At 45.7% G+C, this 14,333-nt stretch overlaps 1 protein-coding gene across 11 annotated transcripts in view; it reads left to right on the forward strand.

Annotated features, from left to right (window-relative positions):
• Window positions 1-14,333, forward strand: part of LOC110535649 (SWI/SNF-related matrix-associated actin-dependent regulator of chromatin subfamily D member 3) — a 104,121-nt gene that overhangs the window by 69,757 nt on the left and 20,031 nt on the right. For 7 of the 11 annotated variants that reach the window (XM_021620765.2, XM_021620762.2, XM_036935383.1 and 4 more), the window contains exons 2-3: window positions 11,622-11,812; window positions 13,440-13,529. In XM_021620765.2, the coding sequence (XP_021476440.1) occupies window positions 11,622-11,812; window positions 13,440-13,529 (281 nt within the window). The remainder of the gene's footprint in view (window positions 1-11,621; window positions 11,813-13,439; window positions 13,530-14,333) is intronic. The other 4 variants (XM_021620770.2, XM_021620768.2, XM_021620771.2 and 1 more) reach the window with 1 other exon arrangement.

Below are 14,333 nucleotides of genomic sequence, written 5' to 3' on the forward strand. Positions count from 1 at the left end.
CTACCCCTCTCTCTCTCTACCCCTCTCTCTCTCTACCCCTCTCTCTCTCTCTACCCCTCTTTCTCTCTCTACCCCTCTTTCTCTCTCTACCCCTCTTTCTCTCTCTACCTCCTCTCTCTCTCTACCTCCTCTCTCTCTCTACCTCCTCTCTCTCTCTACCTTCTCTCTCTCTACCTCCTCTCTCTCTCTCTACCTCCTCTCTCTCTCTCTACCTCCTCTCTCTCTCTCTACCTCCTCTCTCTCTCTCTACCTCCTCTCTCTCTCTCTACCTCCTCTCTCTCTCTCTACCTCCTCTCTCTCTCTCTACCTCCTCTCTCTCTCTCTACCTCCTCTCTCTCTCTCTACCTCCTCTCTCTCTCTCTACCTCCTCTCTCTCTCTCTACCTCCTCTCTCTCTCTCTACCTCCTCTCTCTCTCTCTACCTCCTCTCTCTCTCTACCTCCTCTCTCTCTCTACCACCTCTCTCCATATCTCTCTCTCATCTCTCTCTCATCTCTCTCTCATCTCTCTCTCATCTCTCTCTCCATCTCTCTCTCCATCTCTCTCTCCACCTCTCTCCCCACCTCTCTCCCCACCTCTCTCCCCACCTCTCTCCCCACCTCTCTCCCCACCTCTCTCTCTACACCTCTCTCTACACCTCTCTCTCTACACCTCTCTCTCTACACCTCTCTCTCTACACCTCTCTCTCTCTCTACACCTCTCTCTCTCTCTACACCTCTCTCTCTCTCTACACCTCTCTCTCTACACCTCTCTCTCTCTCTACACCTCTCTCTCTCTCTACACCTCTCTCTCTCTCTCTACACCTCTCTCTCTCTCTCTCCACCTCTCTCTCTCTCTCTCTACCTCTCTCTCTACACCTCTCTCTCTCTCTCCACCTCTCTCTCTACCCCTCTCTCTCTCTCTACCCCTCTTTCTCTCTCTACCTCCTCTCTCTCTCCATCTCTCTCGCTCCCCTCTCTCTCTCTACCCCTCTCTCTCTCTACCCCTCTCTCTCTCTCTACCCCTCTCTCTCTCTACCCCTCTCTCTCTCTCTACCCCTCTCTCTCTCTACCCCTCTTTCTCTCTCTACCTCCTCTCTCTCTCTACCTCCTCTCTCTCTACCTCCTCTCTCTCTACCTCCTCTCTCTCTACCTCCTCTCTCTCTACCTCCTCTCTCTCTCTACCTTCTCTCTCTCTCTACCTCCTCTCTCTCTACCTCCTCTCTCTCTACCTCCTCTCTCTCTCTACCTCCTCTCTCTCTCTACCTCCTCTCTCTCTCTACCTCCTCTCTCTCTACCTCCTCTCTCTCTCTACCTCCTCTCTCTCTCTCTACCTCCTCTCTCTCTCTCTACCTCCTCTCTCTCTCTCTACCTCCTCTCTCTCTCTACCTCCTCTCTCTCTCTACCTCCTCTCTCTCTATCTACCTCCTCTCTCTCTCTACCTCCTCTCTCTCTCTCTACCTCCTCTCTCTCTCTACCTCCTCTCTCTCTCTCTACCTCCTCTCTCTCTCTCTACCTCCTCTCTCTCTCTCTACCTCCTCTCTCTCTCTCTACCTCCTCTCTCTCTCTACCTCCTCTCTCATCTCTCTCTCATCTCTCTCTCATCTCTCCATCTCTCTCTCCATCTCTCTCTCCATCTCTCTCCCCACCTCTCTCCCCACCTCTCTCCCCACCTCTCTCTCCCCACCTCTCTCTCTACACCTCTCTCTCTACACCTCTCTCTCTACACCTCTCTCTCTACACCTCTCTCTCTACCCCTCTCTCTCTCTCTCCACCTCTCTCTCTACCCCTCTCTCTCTCTCTACCCCTCTCTCTCTCTCTACCCCTCTCTCTCTTACCCCTCTCTCTCTCTACCCCTCTCTCTCTCTACCCCTCTCTCTCTCTCTCTACCCCTCTCTCTCTCTCTACCCCTCTCTCTCTTACCCCTCTCTCTCTCTACCCCTCTCTCTCTCTACACCTCTCTCTCTACACCTCTCTCTCTACACCTCTCTCTCTACACCTCTCTCTCTACACCTCTCTCTCTACACCTCTCTCTCTACACCTCTCTCTCTACACCTCTCTCTCTACACCTCTCTCTCTACACCTCTCTCTCTACACCTCTCTCTCTACACCTCTCTCTCTACCCCTCTCTCTCTCTCTACCCCTCTCTCTCTCTCTACCCCTCTCTCTCTTACACCTCTCTCGCTCCCCACCTCTCTCGCTCCCCACCTCTCTCGCTCCCCACCTCTCTCGCTCCCCACCTCTCTCGCTCCCCACCTCTCTCGCTCTCCACCTCTCTCGCTCTCCACCTCTCTCGCTCTCCACCTCTCTCGCTCTCCACCTCTCTCGCTCTCCACCTCTCTCTCTCTCCACCTCTCTCTCTCCACCTCTCTCTCTCTCTCCACCTCTCTCTCTCTCTCCACCTCTCTCTCTCTCCACCTCTCTCTCTCTCCACCTCTCTCTCTCTCTCCACCTCTCTCTCTCTCTCCACCTCTCTCTCTCTCCACCTCTCTCTCTCTCTCCACCTCTCTCTCTCTCTCCACCTCTCTCTCTCTCTCCACCTCTCTCTCTCTCTCCACCTCTCTCTCTCTCTCTCCACCTCTCTCTCTCTCTCCACCTCTCTCTCTCTCTCCACCTCTCTCTCTCTCTCCACCTCTCTCTCTCTCTCCACCTCTCTCTCTCTCCACCTCTCTCTCTCTCTCCACCTCTCTCTCTCTCTCTCTCTACACCGCTCTCTCCATGTCTACCCCAAATATTTTCCTTCATGCCTGAACTGCCTCTTCTCTCAGTAGATTTGAGGGAGTAGAATCGTCTTGATTATCACTTTCACTTCAATGCCGGCGAGTTAGGAGACTCCAGCTGACTGTCTAGACTGCAGGAATCTTTAGTTTGTTAGTTTGTGGTGAGCAGTGACATTTTACTCTCTGTTTCACTCCCAGTTGACTTAAAAACCAGGGTGCGTCCCAAAACGTTCTCTATGCAGTCCAATAGGGCGTTGGTAAATCGTAGCGCACTATAAAGGGAATAAGGTGCCATTTGAGACGTATCCCTATGAATATTTACTACAGTAGGCTAAGACAACACATCTCCCCTCTGGAGATAGACCATCTGAAAGGCCAGCCACAGTCCTTCACACACACCTACTGTTGTACTTATGTGAAGGTCCCGGTGTTCCAGCCTCCTGCAGGACTCTTTCTATGTGTGGTGTTTCAGTCAGTGGGGGAGAGGTCTCTTGGAGATAGGGGAGAGGTCTCTTGGAGGTGGCCCGGTCTTGGAGGCCTGTTGGGTGGGCGCCACTGGGCGACCCTGAGTCTCTATCTCTCTCTCTCCCTCTCTTTTAATTGTCAATTAAATTCAAGTGGCTTTATTGGCATGGGAAACAATGTTTACATTGCCAAAGCAAGTGAAATAGATAAACAAAAATTAAATAATCAAAAATTGACAGTATACATTACTCACAAAAGTTTGAAATGAATAGACATTTCAAATGTCATAGTATGACTACGTACGTTGTGTGCATGTGTGTGTGTGACTGCTATCATGAAATTTGCCATGCCCCTTAGAATCTTCTATTACAGAGCTTCTCCAATCACATTTTTAGCCCCATGTGGGTTAAATACACTGTGGCCTCTCCAAACCCCTTCAACCCTCCTACAGACGCCATCAAAGGTAGTCTCAGATATCCAACAACATGGCAGATTGAATTGCTGGCTGGCAGGCAGAGTTGTGAGAGACGGGGAAGAGTGGAGGACAGAAATCAGATAGGGGCTGCTGTTGGCATGGATTTGTTAGGATTTGTGAAGACAATACTGCAGAGGAGGACCACCCAATAGGGCACATCCAATCAGCCAATAGGGCACATCCAATCAGCCAATAGGGCACATCCAATCAGCCAATAGGGCACATCCAATCAGCCAATTGGGCACATCCAATCGGTCAATCATTCCTTTTCTATACTTTACAGCATCCTAGTTAACCCATTATTTGCCCACTATAGTATAACCACTCCTTCAATCAGGTCTCTCCCCTATCCTCTCCCAGTCCCCTGAATTCAGTTGGGCAACTGACTAGTTGTCCCCTTTCCCTCTACCTTGGGTGGCCACACAGCACGGTGGGGTCTGGCCACATGCCCAGTCTAGGGGAAACGCTCCACCCTCCTGCGAGATAGGAAGTGGACAGTGGGGGGGGGGGGGGGGGGGAGAAGAGCCAGGGTCTTCTTGTCAAGGTAACCAAAGGAAGAGACCAGCCAGCAGCACCCAGACCCCAACAGGGCTGTTAAAGTTAGAGCCACTTTCTCTCAAACCACACAGCTGCTTCTCCTCCCTCCCAGCCTGCCTGCAGCCAACACAGTGACAGCTGCACCTGTGTGACTGTGACTGGGAGAGGACATGGACTCCCTTCCACCACAGCCTCTCTCGAACTCACTGACAGACTAGCTGGCCTCCATTTTAATGGGATCAATTGCAACCAACAGGCAGAAGTTAATGCACAGCTGCATGTTGCCGCTGGACTTCTTAAAACGCTACTAACGGGAGATAACATGCACCTGCGTGTTAAAACCAAAAACCCACAAGAATAAACCAGCAGATCAGTTGGTCTTCCGTTGTTACTGTGTCAAACGATTTAGATTCCAGACAGCTGCATCTAGGTTCTCTACTCCTGACCCCAATGAAATATCGACCTCTCAGGAACATTGAAAATACCAAGACTGGTATAAATCAAAAATATTTATTGTAAGAATATAGACCCAGTATAGTACAGCACTATACTATAATGTACTGATCTGTACTCTGTAGGGGGCAGTAAGATTTGATATGTGTATATACAGTATATTATATATACAGTTGAAGTCTGAAGTTTACATAAACTAGTTTTAATGACTCCAACCTAAGTGTTTCAACCACTCCACAAATGTATTGTTAACAAACTATAGTTTTGTCAAGTTGGTTAGGACATCTACTTTGTGCATGACACAAGTAATTTTTCCAACAATTGTTTACAGACAGATTATTTCACTGTATCACAATTCCAGTGGGTCAGAAGTTTACATACACTAAGTTGACTGTGCCTTTAAACAGCTTGGAAAAAAAATAAAAATGTCATGGCTTCAGAAGCTTCTGATAGGCTAATTGACATCATTTGAGTCAAGTGGAGGTGTACCTGTGGGTGTATTCCAAGGAAAACTAAGCAATTAAAATGTTTATCTGACTCCATAACGATAATTAGCAATATACAATTACTTTGTCAAACGAATGGATTCACATACAAGGCGTTTAAGCTTAAGTTACAAAGCATTATCAGGCATTATTCCAAGCATGAGAGAGAGACAAAGAAACCATGGCCTGTGCCATGGCCCAGTTAGAGAGAAGGAGAGAGCGTATCTCACCACAGCAGGTCAGGAACATAAGAGTAAGAACAATGAATGTAAGATAAGACCCTTTTTAGAAGAATCCGAGTCATTTTGATTAAAAATCTGAGTTGTTGACCAAAAATATTACTGTAAAGTTAACCGGCAATCAGATATTAGAGGTACGTGATGTAATCACGACAGAACCTCTGCTTCTCAGAGGTGTGACATTGGGGGTTCAACACAGAGAATGTTGAATTCCTAAGACAACACAGGAAATTATTGCATACAGTTGATAAGAGTCAGTTCAGGGGCTGCATCAGCTTTAGGGAGCGATACCCTACATCTCTACTTTCCTGTACTGAACTATATTCTACTGTACTGTGGAGTACAATACAGTGCATTATAGACGTCTGTTTGGGCCACATTAGAATATAATTTGTCATTTGACATACCTTGATTAAACTATAATTTAATGAAAACATATAGATTATATTAACTCAGTCATGATTGGCTTGGTTAAGTTACCAATTTTAGATGTAGACAGTTCAGGAATACTTTATTTACCCCTTTTGATAAGACATTCCAATACTGTATTTATATGATATCCAATTGGTAGTTAGTCTTGTCCCATCGCTGCAACTCCCATGCGGGCCCGGGAGAGGTGAAGGTCGAGAGCTATACGTCCTCTGAAACACGACCCTGCCAAGCCACACTGCTCGCTTAACCTGGAAGCCAGCCGCACCAATGTGTCTGAGGAAACACTGTACAACTGGCGACCAAAGTCAGCATACATGCGCCCGTCCCGCCACAAGGAGTCACTAGAGGGCGATGGGACAAGGACATCCCGGGCCGGCCAAACCCTCCGCTAACCAGGACGACGCTGGGACAATTGTTCACCGCCTCATGGGTCTCCCGGTTGCGGCCAGCTCGAACACAGCCTGGGATCAAACCCGGATCTGTAGTGACGCCTCTCGCGATGCAGTGCCTTAGACCGCTGCGCCACTCCGCAGACCACTCACTGTATGTTTTAAGACAAGTTATCAAATATAAAAATACATTGAAGACATCCTGATAGAGAAGGAGTATCTGGAGAGAGTGGATGGAGAGAAAGACACGTACAGCTACCTGGCTTAACCCGCTCCCTTCCCTCTTATTTTTGTCTTTTTTTTTTATATGGGTCTGACTTGTCCAACACAAGCTTCACATTAATAAAAATGTGTAGAGTATATTGCCACAGTAGATTCTCTCTAGTAAACGAGGAAATATGTCATTTCACTTGTACAGAATGGTTGTCAAATAGTTAAGTCTGTGCTTATCCAGCTCAAATATTAGATTTACCAAAGATAATACCCACCAGAGGTCTAAATAGTTTTAAGAAATGTTGGCAGCAACCAGGACTTAGAGTTAAAGGCAGTCAAAATTCAGTTTTTCCTGTGTTTAATATGATATTGTACAACAGCTGAATCTATTACGGTAAGGTACTTATTTGATATTGATATAAAAACTGCTGCATTGGGCCTTTAACACCGACATCCGCTTTAGGGAGCGGTAAAATGGTTGCCAATAGCGGTTGTAATTGAGATCAGCTGTGCGGGGGATCTTAGCGCATATTGATGGTTTAACGAGGGATCACCTTGTGTTAAGAGGGTGCTCAATGTTGGCTGCAATTGATTCAAGAAATGTAAAGCCAGAGGCTGTGGCATTGTTGTGGCTATTGGTGTTATTTGAGTACTACAAGCATAGAATATATTTTACAGATCCTATATAAGGCGTTTTCCTATTGCCATTTGTTCCTCATGTTATGCTGGTCGTAACATGGATGTTTCTGCGGCTGTTTTCCCACGTGGGCCTGGTTCCGTCCCAAATGGCACCACATTCCCTATATAGTGCACTACTTTTTTACCAGAGCACCATATGTTTGACTGCTCTGTGAGCTCTCTGACAGGCAGAGACATCTGCAGCCCCAGAGTGGAAACAGTGGTGACCCGTAGGTTACAGTAGTGCCACAAACTGCACCTAACGTCTCCCACAGCCCTATTTCATACAGTCACTCAACCAAATGACTAGCGCAAATAAGATGGAGTTAATAAACGGATTGCTGTTGATGATTAATAGTGTTTGGGTTTGTGTGCTTTATAAGCGATTTGTAGATGTGCATACAGTATGTTAGCTCCCAATACTCCCCAACTCGGTTTATCTTGATTTCACAACAGTGTTAGTGTCGATTAGAAAACCCACACCATTTCTCCCTAATGGAAAATGTCAAAGCACTAGCTTAAAACATGGGTGATGCAAGATCATCCCAGAGATCGTATTTGGCAGAACAGTATCACCTGTTACTGTGTTCTGTCTGTCATTGGGAGATTCTCTATAGGTTTTGCTAACTCCTCTGTCCTCTTCTCGCCTCTGTTTGAAGGAGAGGAGAGGAGCAGAAATGTGGCAACGTATGAAACTAGACTCTCCTTGTCCACTAGCACGTCGTCAGGCAAATTACTTTTACAGAGGAGGAATCCCAAAATGAGTGTGTAAAGTTGTAAAAAGAAATGTTGCAGACATTTTATAGATGAAACGATAAGTAGCGTATCGTTTTTAAATGTGTGCATGCTTTTCCCCTTGACAAAACTACAGATGATTCAAAGGGGGTATGGCAGATATCTAAACTCTTCCACAAAGGACTCCGGTAGGATACACATGACTATCCTCTACGAAAGGGGGATATCAAGGAGGGGGGACACTTTTTTTCCGGGTTTGCCTAACAAAGAATAGACACTGTCCTCAACCACTTATCGGTTTCCGAGTCGTGGAGGAGACGGGACGGAGGAGTCGAGGAGATGACGGTCTTTTGACTAAATGAGAATCTCCCTGAGTTCACGGCAGAACTGGGGAGGTGGTCAGTAATGTGGGGCTATTGTCACTCCATTTCCCACTCTGTGAGGTGCCACATTTCACAGCCACCAGGGAACCATACTGCAGAACCACTTCCTGACTGTTGAAAAAAGTTGGGCTGCGCCCCAAATAGCACCATTCACCCTATATAATGCACTACTTTTGACCAGGGCCAATAAGGTTAAAAGTAGTTAATTTATAGGGAACGGGAAGCCATTTGGGATGCAGCCTAGGAGGCTTTTAAACTCTCCTACCAAGGCCACTTTGATACTAAGTTGTAAAGGTGATTGTTTGCCATGAATAAGGGGTTATCACAGGAGTCAAGATAGGAATAGGCTTTTAGCCTCGCTCAAATAATGGTCATAAAATAACCAATGTGACACAGTTTCCCCTTGTGGAATCATCATTATACAATTTTATCCACACGTTAAATCAAAATTGGTCTTTAGGATTGGCATACAATGTCCTCTTTAAACGATGTACTTAGTGTTTTCCCTTTGTGGTTTTGTTGATTTTACCACTCTGCAATGGCATGTCAACGCTTTTAGGGAAAGTGCCGTATTAGGAAATGTTTCCCTCCCAAAAAAAGTAATGATTGACTTTCTAATCTCATGGAGCATTGATGTCATAACAAAATGGAGATAGAGCTACTTTTCTTTCTATTTACTTTTGTGCTTGTAGCACATTGAGTTCTAGGACTCTGGAACTCTCCTCTCATAGAGTACCACAGTATCAGTCATAATACCCATAAAACCTAGCGGTCAAACAAGGAAATTGTTCCAATTGTTTTTCCACCATACATTTTTCCCCCATAGGGAATTTTAGAAACACTTCAAATAAGGGCTGTGTTTCGTGTAAACGTACCCTGGTGTGACGTTTTAAAACTCGTGTACATTTCTCTAGGACAAGGTGACTTTTAGCAATATATTTGCCTGTATTTACCCCCCCAAAATGTTTATTTAATTTGCTGCTAATGTGGCTATCATAAAGAACTACCAATGCCATGATGATGTGGACGAGACTTCCGAACCAAGGTAATGTTAGCTAAATTTAGTAATGAATAAATTGGCTACGTTTCTTTAAATTGACAATTCTGTGAACTGCCTTGTGCAAGTTTTAAATTGACACAATACTTGATAGCAAAGGTGTCAGCTAGAGATGACGTGCTCTTAGGGTTTTCTCCTCTCATTGGGTAGCACTGGGTTCTCTCCTCTCATTGGGTCGCTCTTAGGGTTCTCTCTCAATGGGTAGCTCTTTGGATTCAGTTTTTTGACCCCATTTTGATTCCATCTCCAGCCAGGCAGTTCGCTACGGCATCAAACACAGCCTGGGACAACAGCTGTTGCCATGGGACAGACACACGGAGTGACTGACAGGCAGCCACAGGTGTTGCCACCCCCCCCCCCCCCCCCCCCCTTCAGTTTCACAGGGTTGCAGGCCGCTGCTAGATTGTTGGCCACTTGGACATTTGGTGTGTGTGTGTGTGCGTGCGCACGGTCACTGTTAGCCCTTTCTTCAGGTTGTGTTTTGAGTGATCTTGCAATCAGCAAGAATAAGAGATACATGAGTGAGTGTGAAAGTATTCATGTGTAATGATTCCTATGCGACTTGTTTTCATTCATTCAATGTTTTATTAATGGATTCACTGGAGTAAATTACACCTGGGTTAGGACATAAACCAGGGGTTCCCGGTCCTGGAAGGCATTGGTATGTGCATGATTTAGTTCCAGTCCTGGCTTAACACTCCTGATACAGACCAGTCATATGAGTGTACACTACATACCAAACCATGACGTCTGTGTATGGTTGGGCAATATGACCAAAATATCATATCACAATATTTTTCACATTCTAAATATGCTTTGAGTAGTTCATGACTCTAGGGTGGCACCACATTAAAAGTGATTTTAATGGGGCTTTCTCCATTCGGATGATTTTATACGGTTCAATCCAACTTGAAACAAAAACAAATTTCATCATTTCCTGCACTTTAGTTATAATTTCCACACTGTTCCAAGCAGAGCTGCATGATATGTGCAAAACGTCTAGGCATAGTTAATTGGTGAACTGATGAAATCAAAGAGTTAGATTAATCATTATTTTTCCATCGTTGGAATATAGCGGGGAGCACATTGAATACATTGTTGTTTACATGACAATGAATGAATAAGCCAGGGAGGAATTGACAGGGTAGGAACCAAAGTGTTGTTCAGTGTTTTCAGGGGAACGTAATAGATGTTATATTGCATGTTTTCTTACCTCATGTAGCTAGCTAACTAACATATTAATGCTTTGCCTATTCTTATCCGATTTAGAGGATACTGTTGCACAACCAACATGTTTATCTAGGACTACACCAGCACTGGTAACATGCAACATATTTTTTATAACTAACCCAAGATAGACCACAACCTGTTGTTTCCAATGGGAGAAAATTAATCATAGTTGGTAGAACAAGCAAGGAGGTGGGCAGAGCCAAGCGCGAGCTATCGAGGTCCTATTGGCACGTTCTAGCATGTATTTGCATATTTCTGTGACGTGTGCGTGTGCAATAATTAAATTCGTCCTTGCACTCTTTGTAAATAATACAATTGTTTTGAAACTTTGGCAAAGGGTAAAGTCTGCTAAACAAGTCCACTCTGTTCGTAACAAATGATTGTTTTGGGAACAGTACTGTATTGAGATCAAATGTTTAATTGATGAGAAAATTTGCAGAATGTCGGCCAAAATCCTAATCTTCTCCCACTGCCGGCAACTGGGCTTCCTCTCATCGCCAACCAGAAGCTTCAGATTTATACATCCTGTGAAACATCTAGTTTATTGTTCTATCTGTGACCAGGCTGTATTAGCTAGCTACATTTGCTCTGACTCTTAGCTGACTGACTAGCTAGCTTGCTAAATGTACTAACTAGCGATTAGCATGAGTGGCTAATAGAACTTGCTAAAGACAAACCAGCAGACAGTAGTTTTCACACAGTAAGATACACAAACGAATAGTGTATTTTATAGAACGCTTATAGAAAGCAGCATCGTTGTCACAGCCATCTTTCTGCGTCTATCTGACCATGCAGACTGCAGAGTGAACGGCAAGAAAGTGCTTGTGACTCCGTGGTCGAGCAGCTGCTCTCTCCTTGATTGACGGGGCAGGCTTGGTGTGGGACACGGCTTGCAGCAAGAGGAGGGGGAGAAAGACAGCTCAAGTAGCAAACAGAGTAAACTATTAAAAACGGACATTAAACTCGCTGGAGTTACGTATCACATTTAACAAACCAAACATTGAAATACCGTAATAGAAGGTAAAATAAAAACCCAAACCGGCCTGAGCATCAATACCGGTGTGTATATAGTAAAATACGGTATACCGCCCAGCCCTACTTCTGTGTATTTGAAATGTGCAGTAACTAATACCATGTCTCCTGTCATCTCTAGCGTCCTGGAATGCCATCTGGAGCTAGGATGCCCCACCAGGGTGCCCCCATGGGCCCCCCCGGCCCCCCGTACAGTGGGAGCCCTACGGTGCGGCCCGGCCTGCCCACCCCGGTCATGGAGCCCAGCCGCAAGAGACCTGCCCCCTCCCAGCAGAACCAGCAGCAGCAGAACGTACAGAACCGGGCCAGAAAGTGAGTCACACTGCCAGGATTCATCCAAGATCCAACTCTCACCTCTGCAACCTAGCCCTCTCTACTCCATGCCTGCCTCTGGTCATGTTTCTGTGTGTAATAACTGCAATTCACCATCTGCATCTATCTAGTGTTTCTCACTCCTGCATTGTGCTGTGAGTGCTCTCTCTCTTATCTGTGCTCCCCCTACTGCTTTCTTTAGTATTGCAACCTATCCACGACTCTGACACTGTTCACCCCTTATCTACACTTGGCGATTTAGGTTTAGCCACATTTATGACCTCTGTTTTGTGGTCTGTTAGCTATCATGGTCAGCATATTGTGGAAACCATCTACACTCCTCAGAATAAGAGCTAACCTGGGTTATGAGATATAAAATCTTTGCCAAAACTAATCAGTATCCCATGAACTGGCTTCTAAAAATACTTGACAGTCACAAAAACAGTTCCTCAGAACCACACCACCGGCCCTGAGTAATTCCTCAGGGAGGTGATAGAGCCAGGTGTAGTTATTAGAGAGTAGATCAATATTCTCCCTCTCTCCTTCTCTGTATCCACAGTGCAATTGATCCACTCACAATTAAGCAGCCTTGTCAAACAAGGGCCAGAAAAATTGTTGTCCTATGTCGGCCTTCCACCCCTACCCCCATGGCTCCCTCCCGTTGAGGGCCTGCCCGATCGATGTCCCAGGGTGACCCAGTAGGTGACACTTTCTCTGGCAAAGCATATGCTTGTCCTCTGGCAGCTGACAGCCCCCTCCCCAGCCAACAGCCCAGCACAAGCACAGCCACCTGTGTTTGCAGTGTCATTGAAACCGTATGGCTATTGGCTAGATGCACCTGAGCTCGTCCTGTCGAGCCAGCACTTTTCTACCCATACAAATCTGCCATGCTTCTAAAAATAGGGCATATTCAAATTTCAATTTACAAGGATGCTAGAAATAGTTTCATGTAATTGCAGTTGAGTCAAAGATCAGATTTAATTTGGTACTTTTTGCATTGTAGACAATAGGAAGGATGTTTTGGGCTGAGAATTACAGGACAGCCCTATAATCTGTGAAAACGCTTCAGGTGCAGCTATACCTTGCACATAGAAAACCCACAAAGACTATAGGCCTACATTGAAGCATTCAGATATGCCCAGTAAGCCCACGCACTACTTTTATCAATTCAACCTGGATCCTAGTAGGACTAGATGGGGTGTTTCCCTGTTCCACGGTGTGCTAGTCTGTGCCTTAGTCCCAGTGTGTTCATTACCAATGTGTCTGCTTGTTGTTAGTGTGCCATCTAAACACTGAAGTGAGTGAAGCATGATTCCACACTGTCCAATGAGAACCTTTCCCTGCTAGACAAGTGTCAAATGAGGCCCCCAGATCCACTGATCCCCAGGATCCACTATGTCCTCCTCTCTCACTTTGTGTGTGCATGCACACAGATGCACCCCACACTGATGCCTGTACATACTACCTCCACACTTGCACCGATACTAACGCACCCTCACCTACCCAGACGTACACACAACCACGAGTTTGTCCTTCAGTACAGACATCCTGCTTGCTGCCACTAGTGTGTTGTCCCACCAACCAACCTCTTTTAATCGGACAACCTTCAAATCACATCAACCCTTAGGAAGCCAGTGGGATTCCCTGGAGCCAATGAGATGCCAGCGAGGCAGATGGACATGAGAGATGCCCAATCAGATCCAACGCTCGGATCAAAGTAGGAGTTTATTCTGCTGCATGTCTGTTTTTTTGACACGTTTTTACTCGCCGCCCTGCCCTCTCCCCTGACCCCCAACCCCAGCACTTCCGAGTGTAGGCTCGGTCAACCCACCCCCAAATGTTACCCCAAACAAACCCCCATGTTTGTCTCCCCATGAGGAAAGCTTTATCAGGTGTTCATTGGGGTACCTCCGAATGTGGAGATGCATGCTGTAGACTGAAGCATGGCATGATGGGAACAAATTATGCTGCAAGTGTCTCTTTTAGGAATGTCAGCTATACCAAAGGATGCCCTAACACCTCTTTAATCAACTCTGTTTTTTTCTGTTTTGGTAAGATGCGATGTTTCATAATCTCTAGAGGGTTGTGATTCCCAGTTTGTGACACTCAGATCCCTTTGAAATGTAACCAGGCCAGCCCTCGATGTTGCTCCAATGCGTTTCAACATTTGGCCTGTTAACTTACACTAATTATTTTGCCCTGCCCTGTTAAAATACTTCTGTGTGAGTCTGAGGTCTCTGCTGGTGTGCCAATGTCTAATACAGTTTAACATTACTCACATATCCTCATACTATACAGTTGAAGTCGGAAGTTTACATACACTTAGGTTGAAGTCATTAACTTGTTTTTCAACCACTCCACAAATTTCTTGTTAACAAACTATAGTTTTGTCAAGTCAGTTAGGACATCTACTTTGTGCATGACACAAGTGATTTTTCCAACAATAGTTTACAGATTATTTCACTTATAATTCATAATCACAATTCCAGTGGGTCAGACGTTTACACACACTAAGTAATGT

Source organism: Oncorhynchus mykiss, chromosome 11, assembly GCF_013265735.2.
Source record: "Oncorhynchus mykiss isolate Arlee chromosome 11, USDA_OmykA_1.1, whole genome shotgun sequence".
Lineage (NCBI taxonomy): Eukaryota > Metazoa > Chordata > Actinopteri > Salmoniformes > Salmonidae > Oncorhynchus > Oncorhynchus mykiss.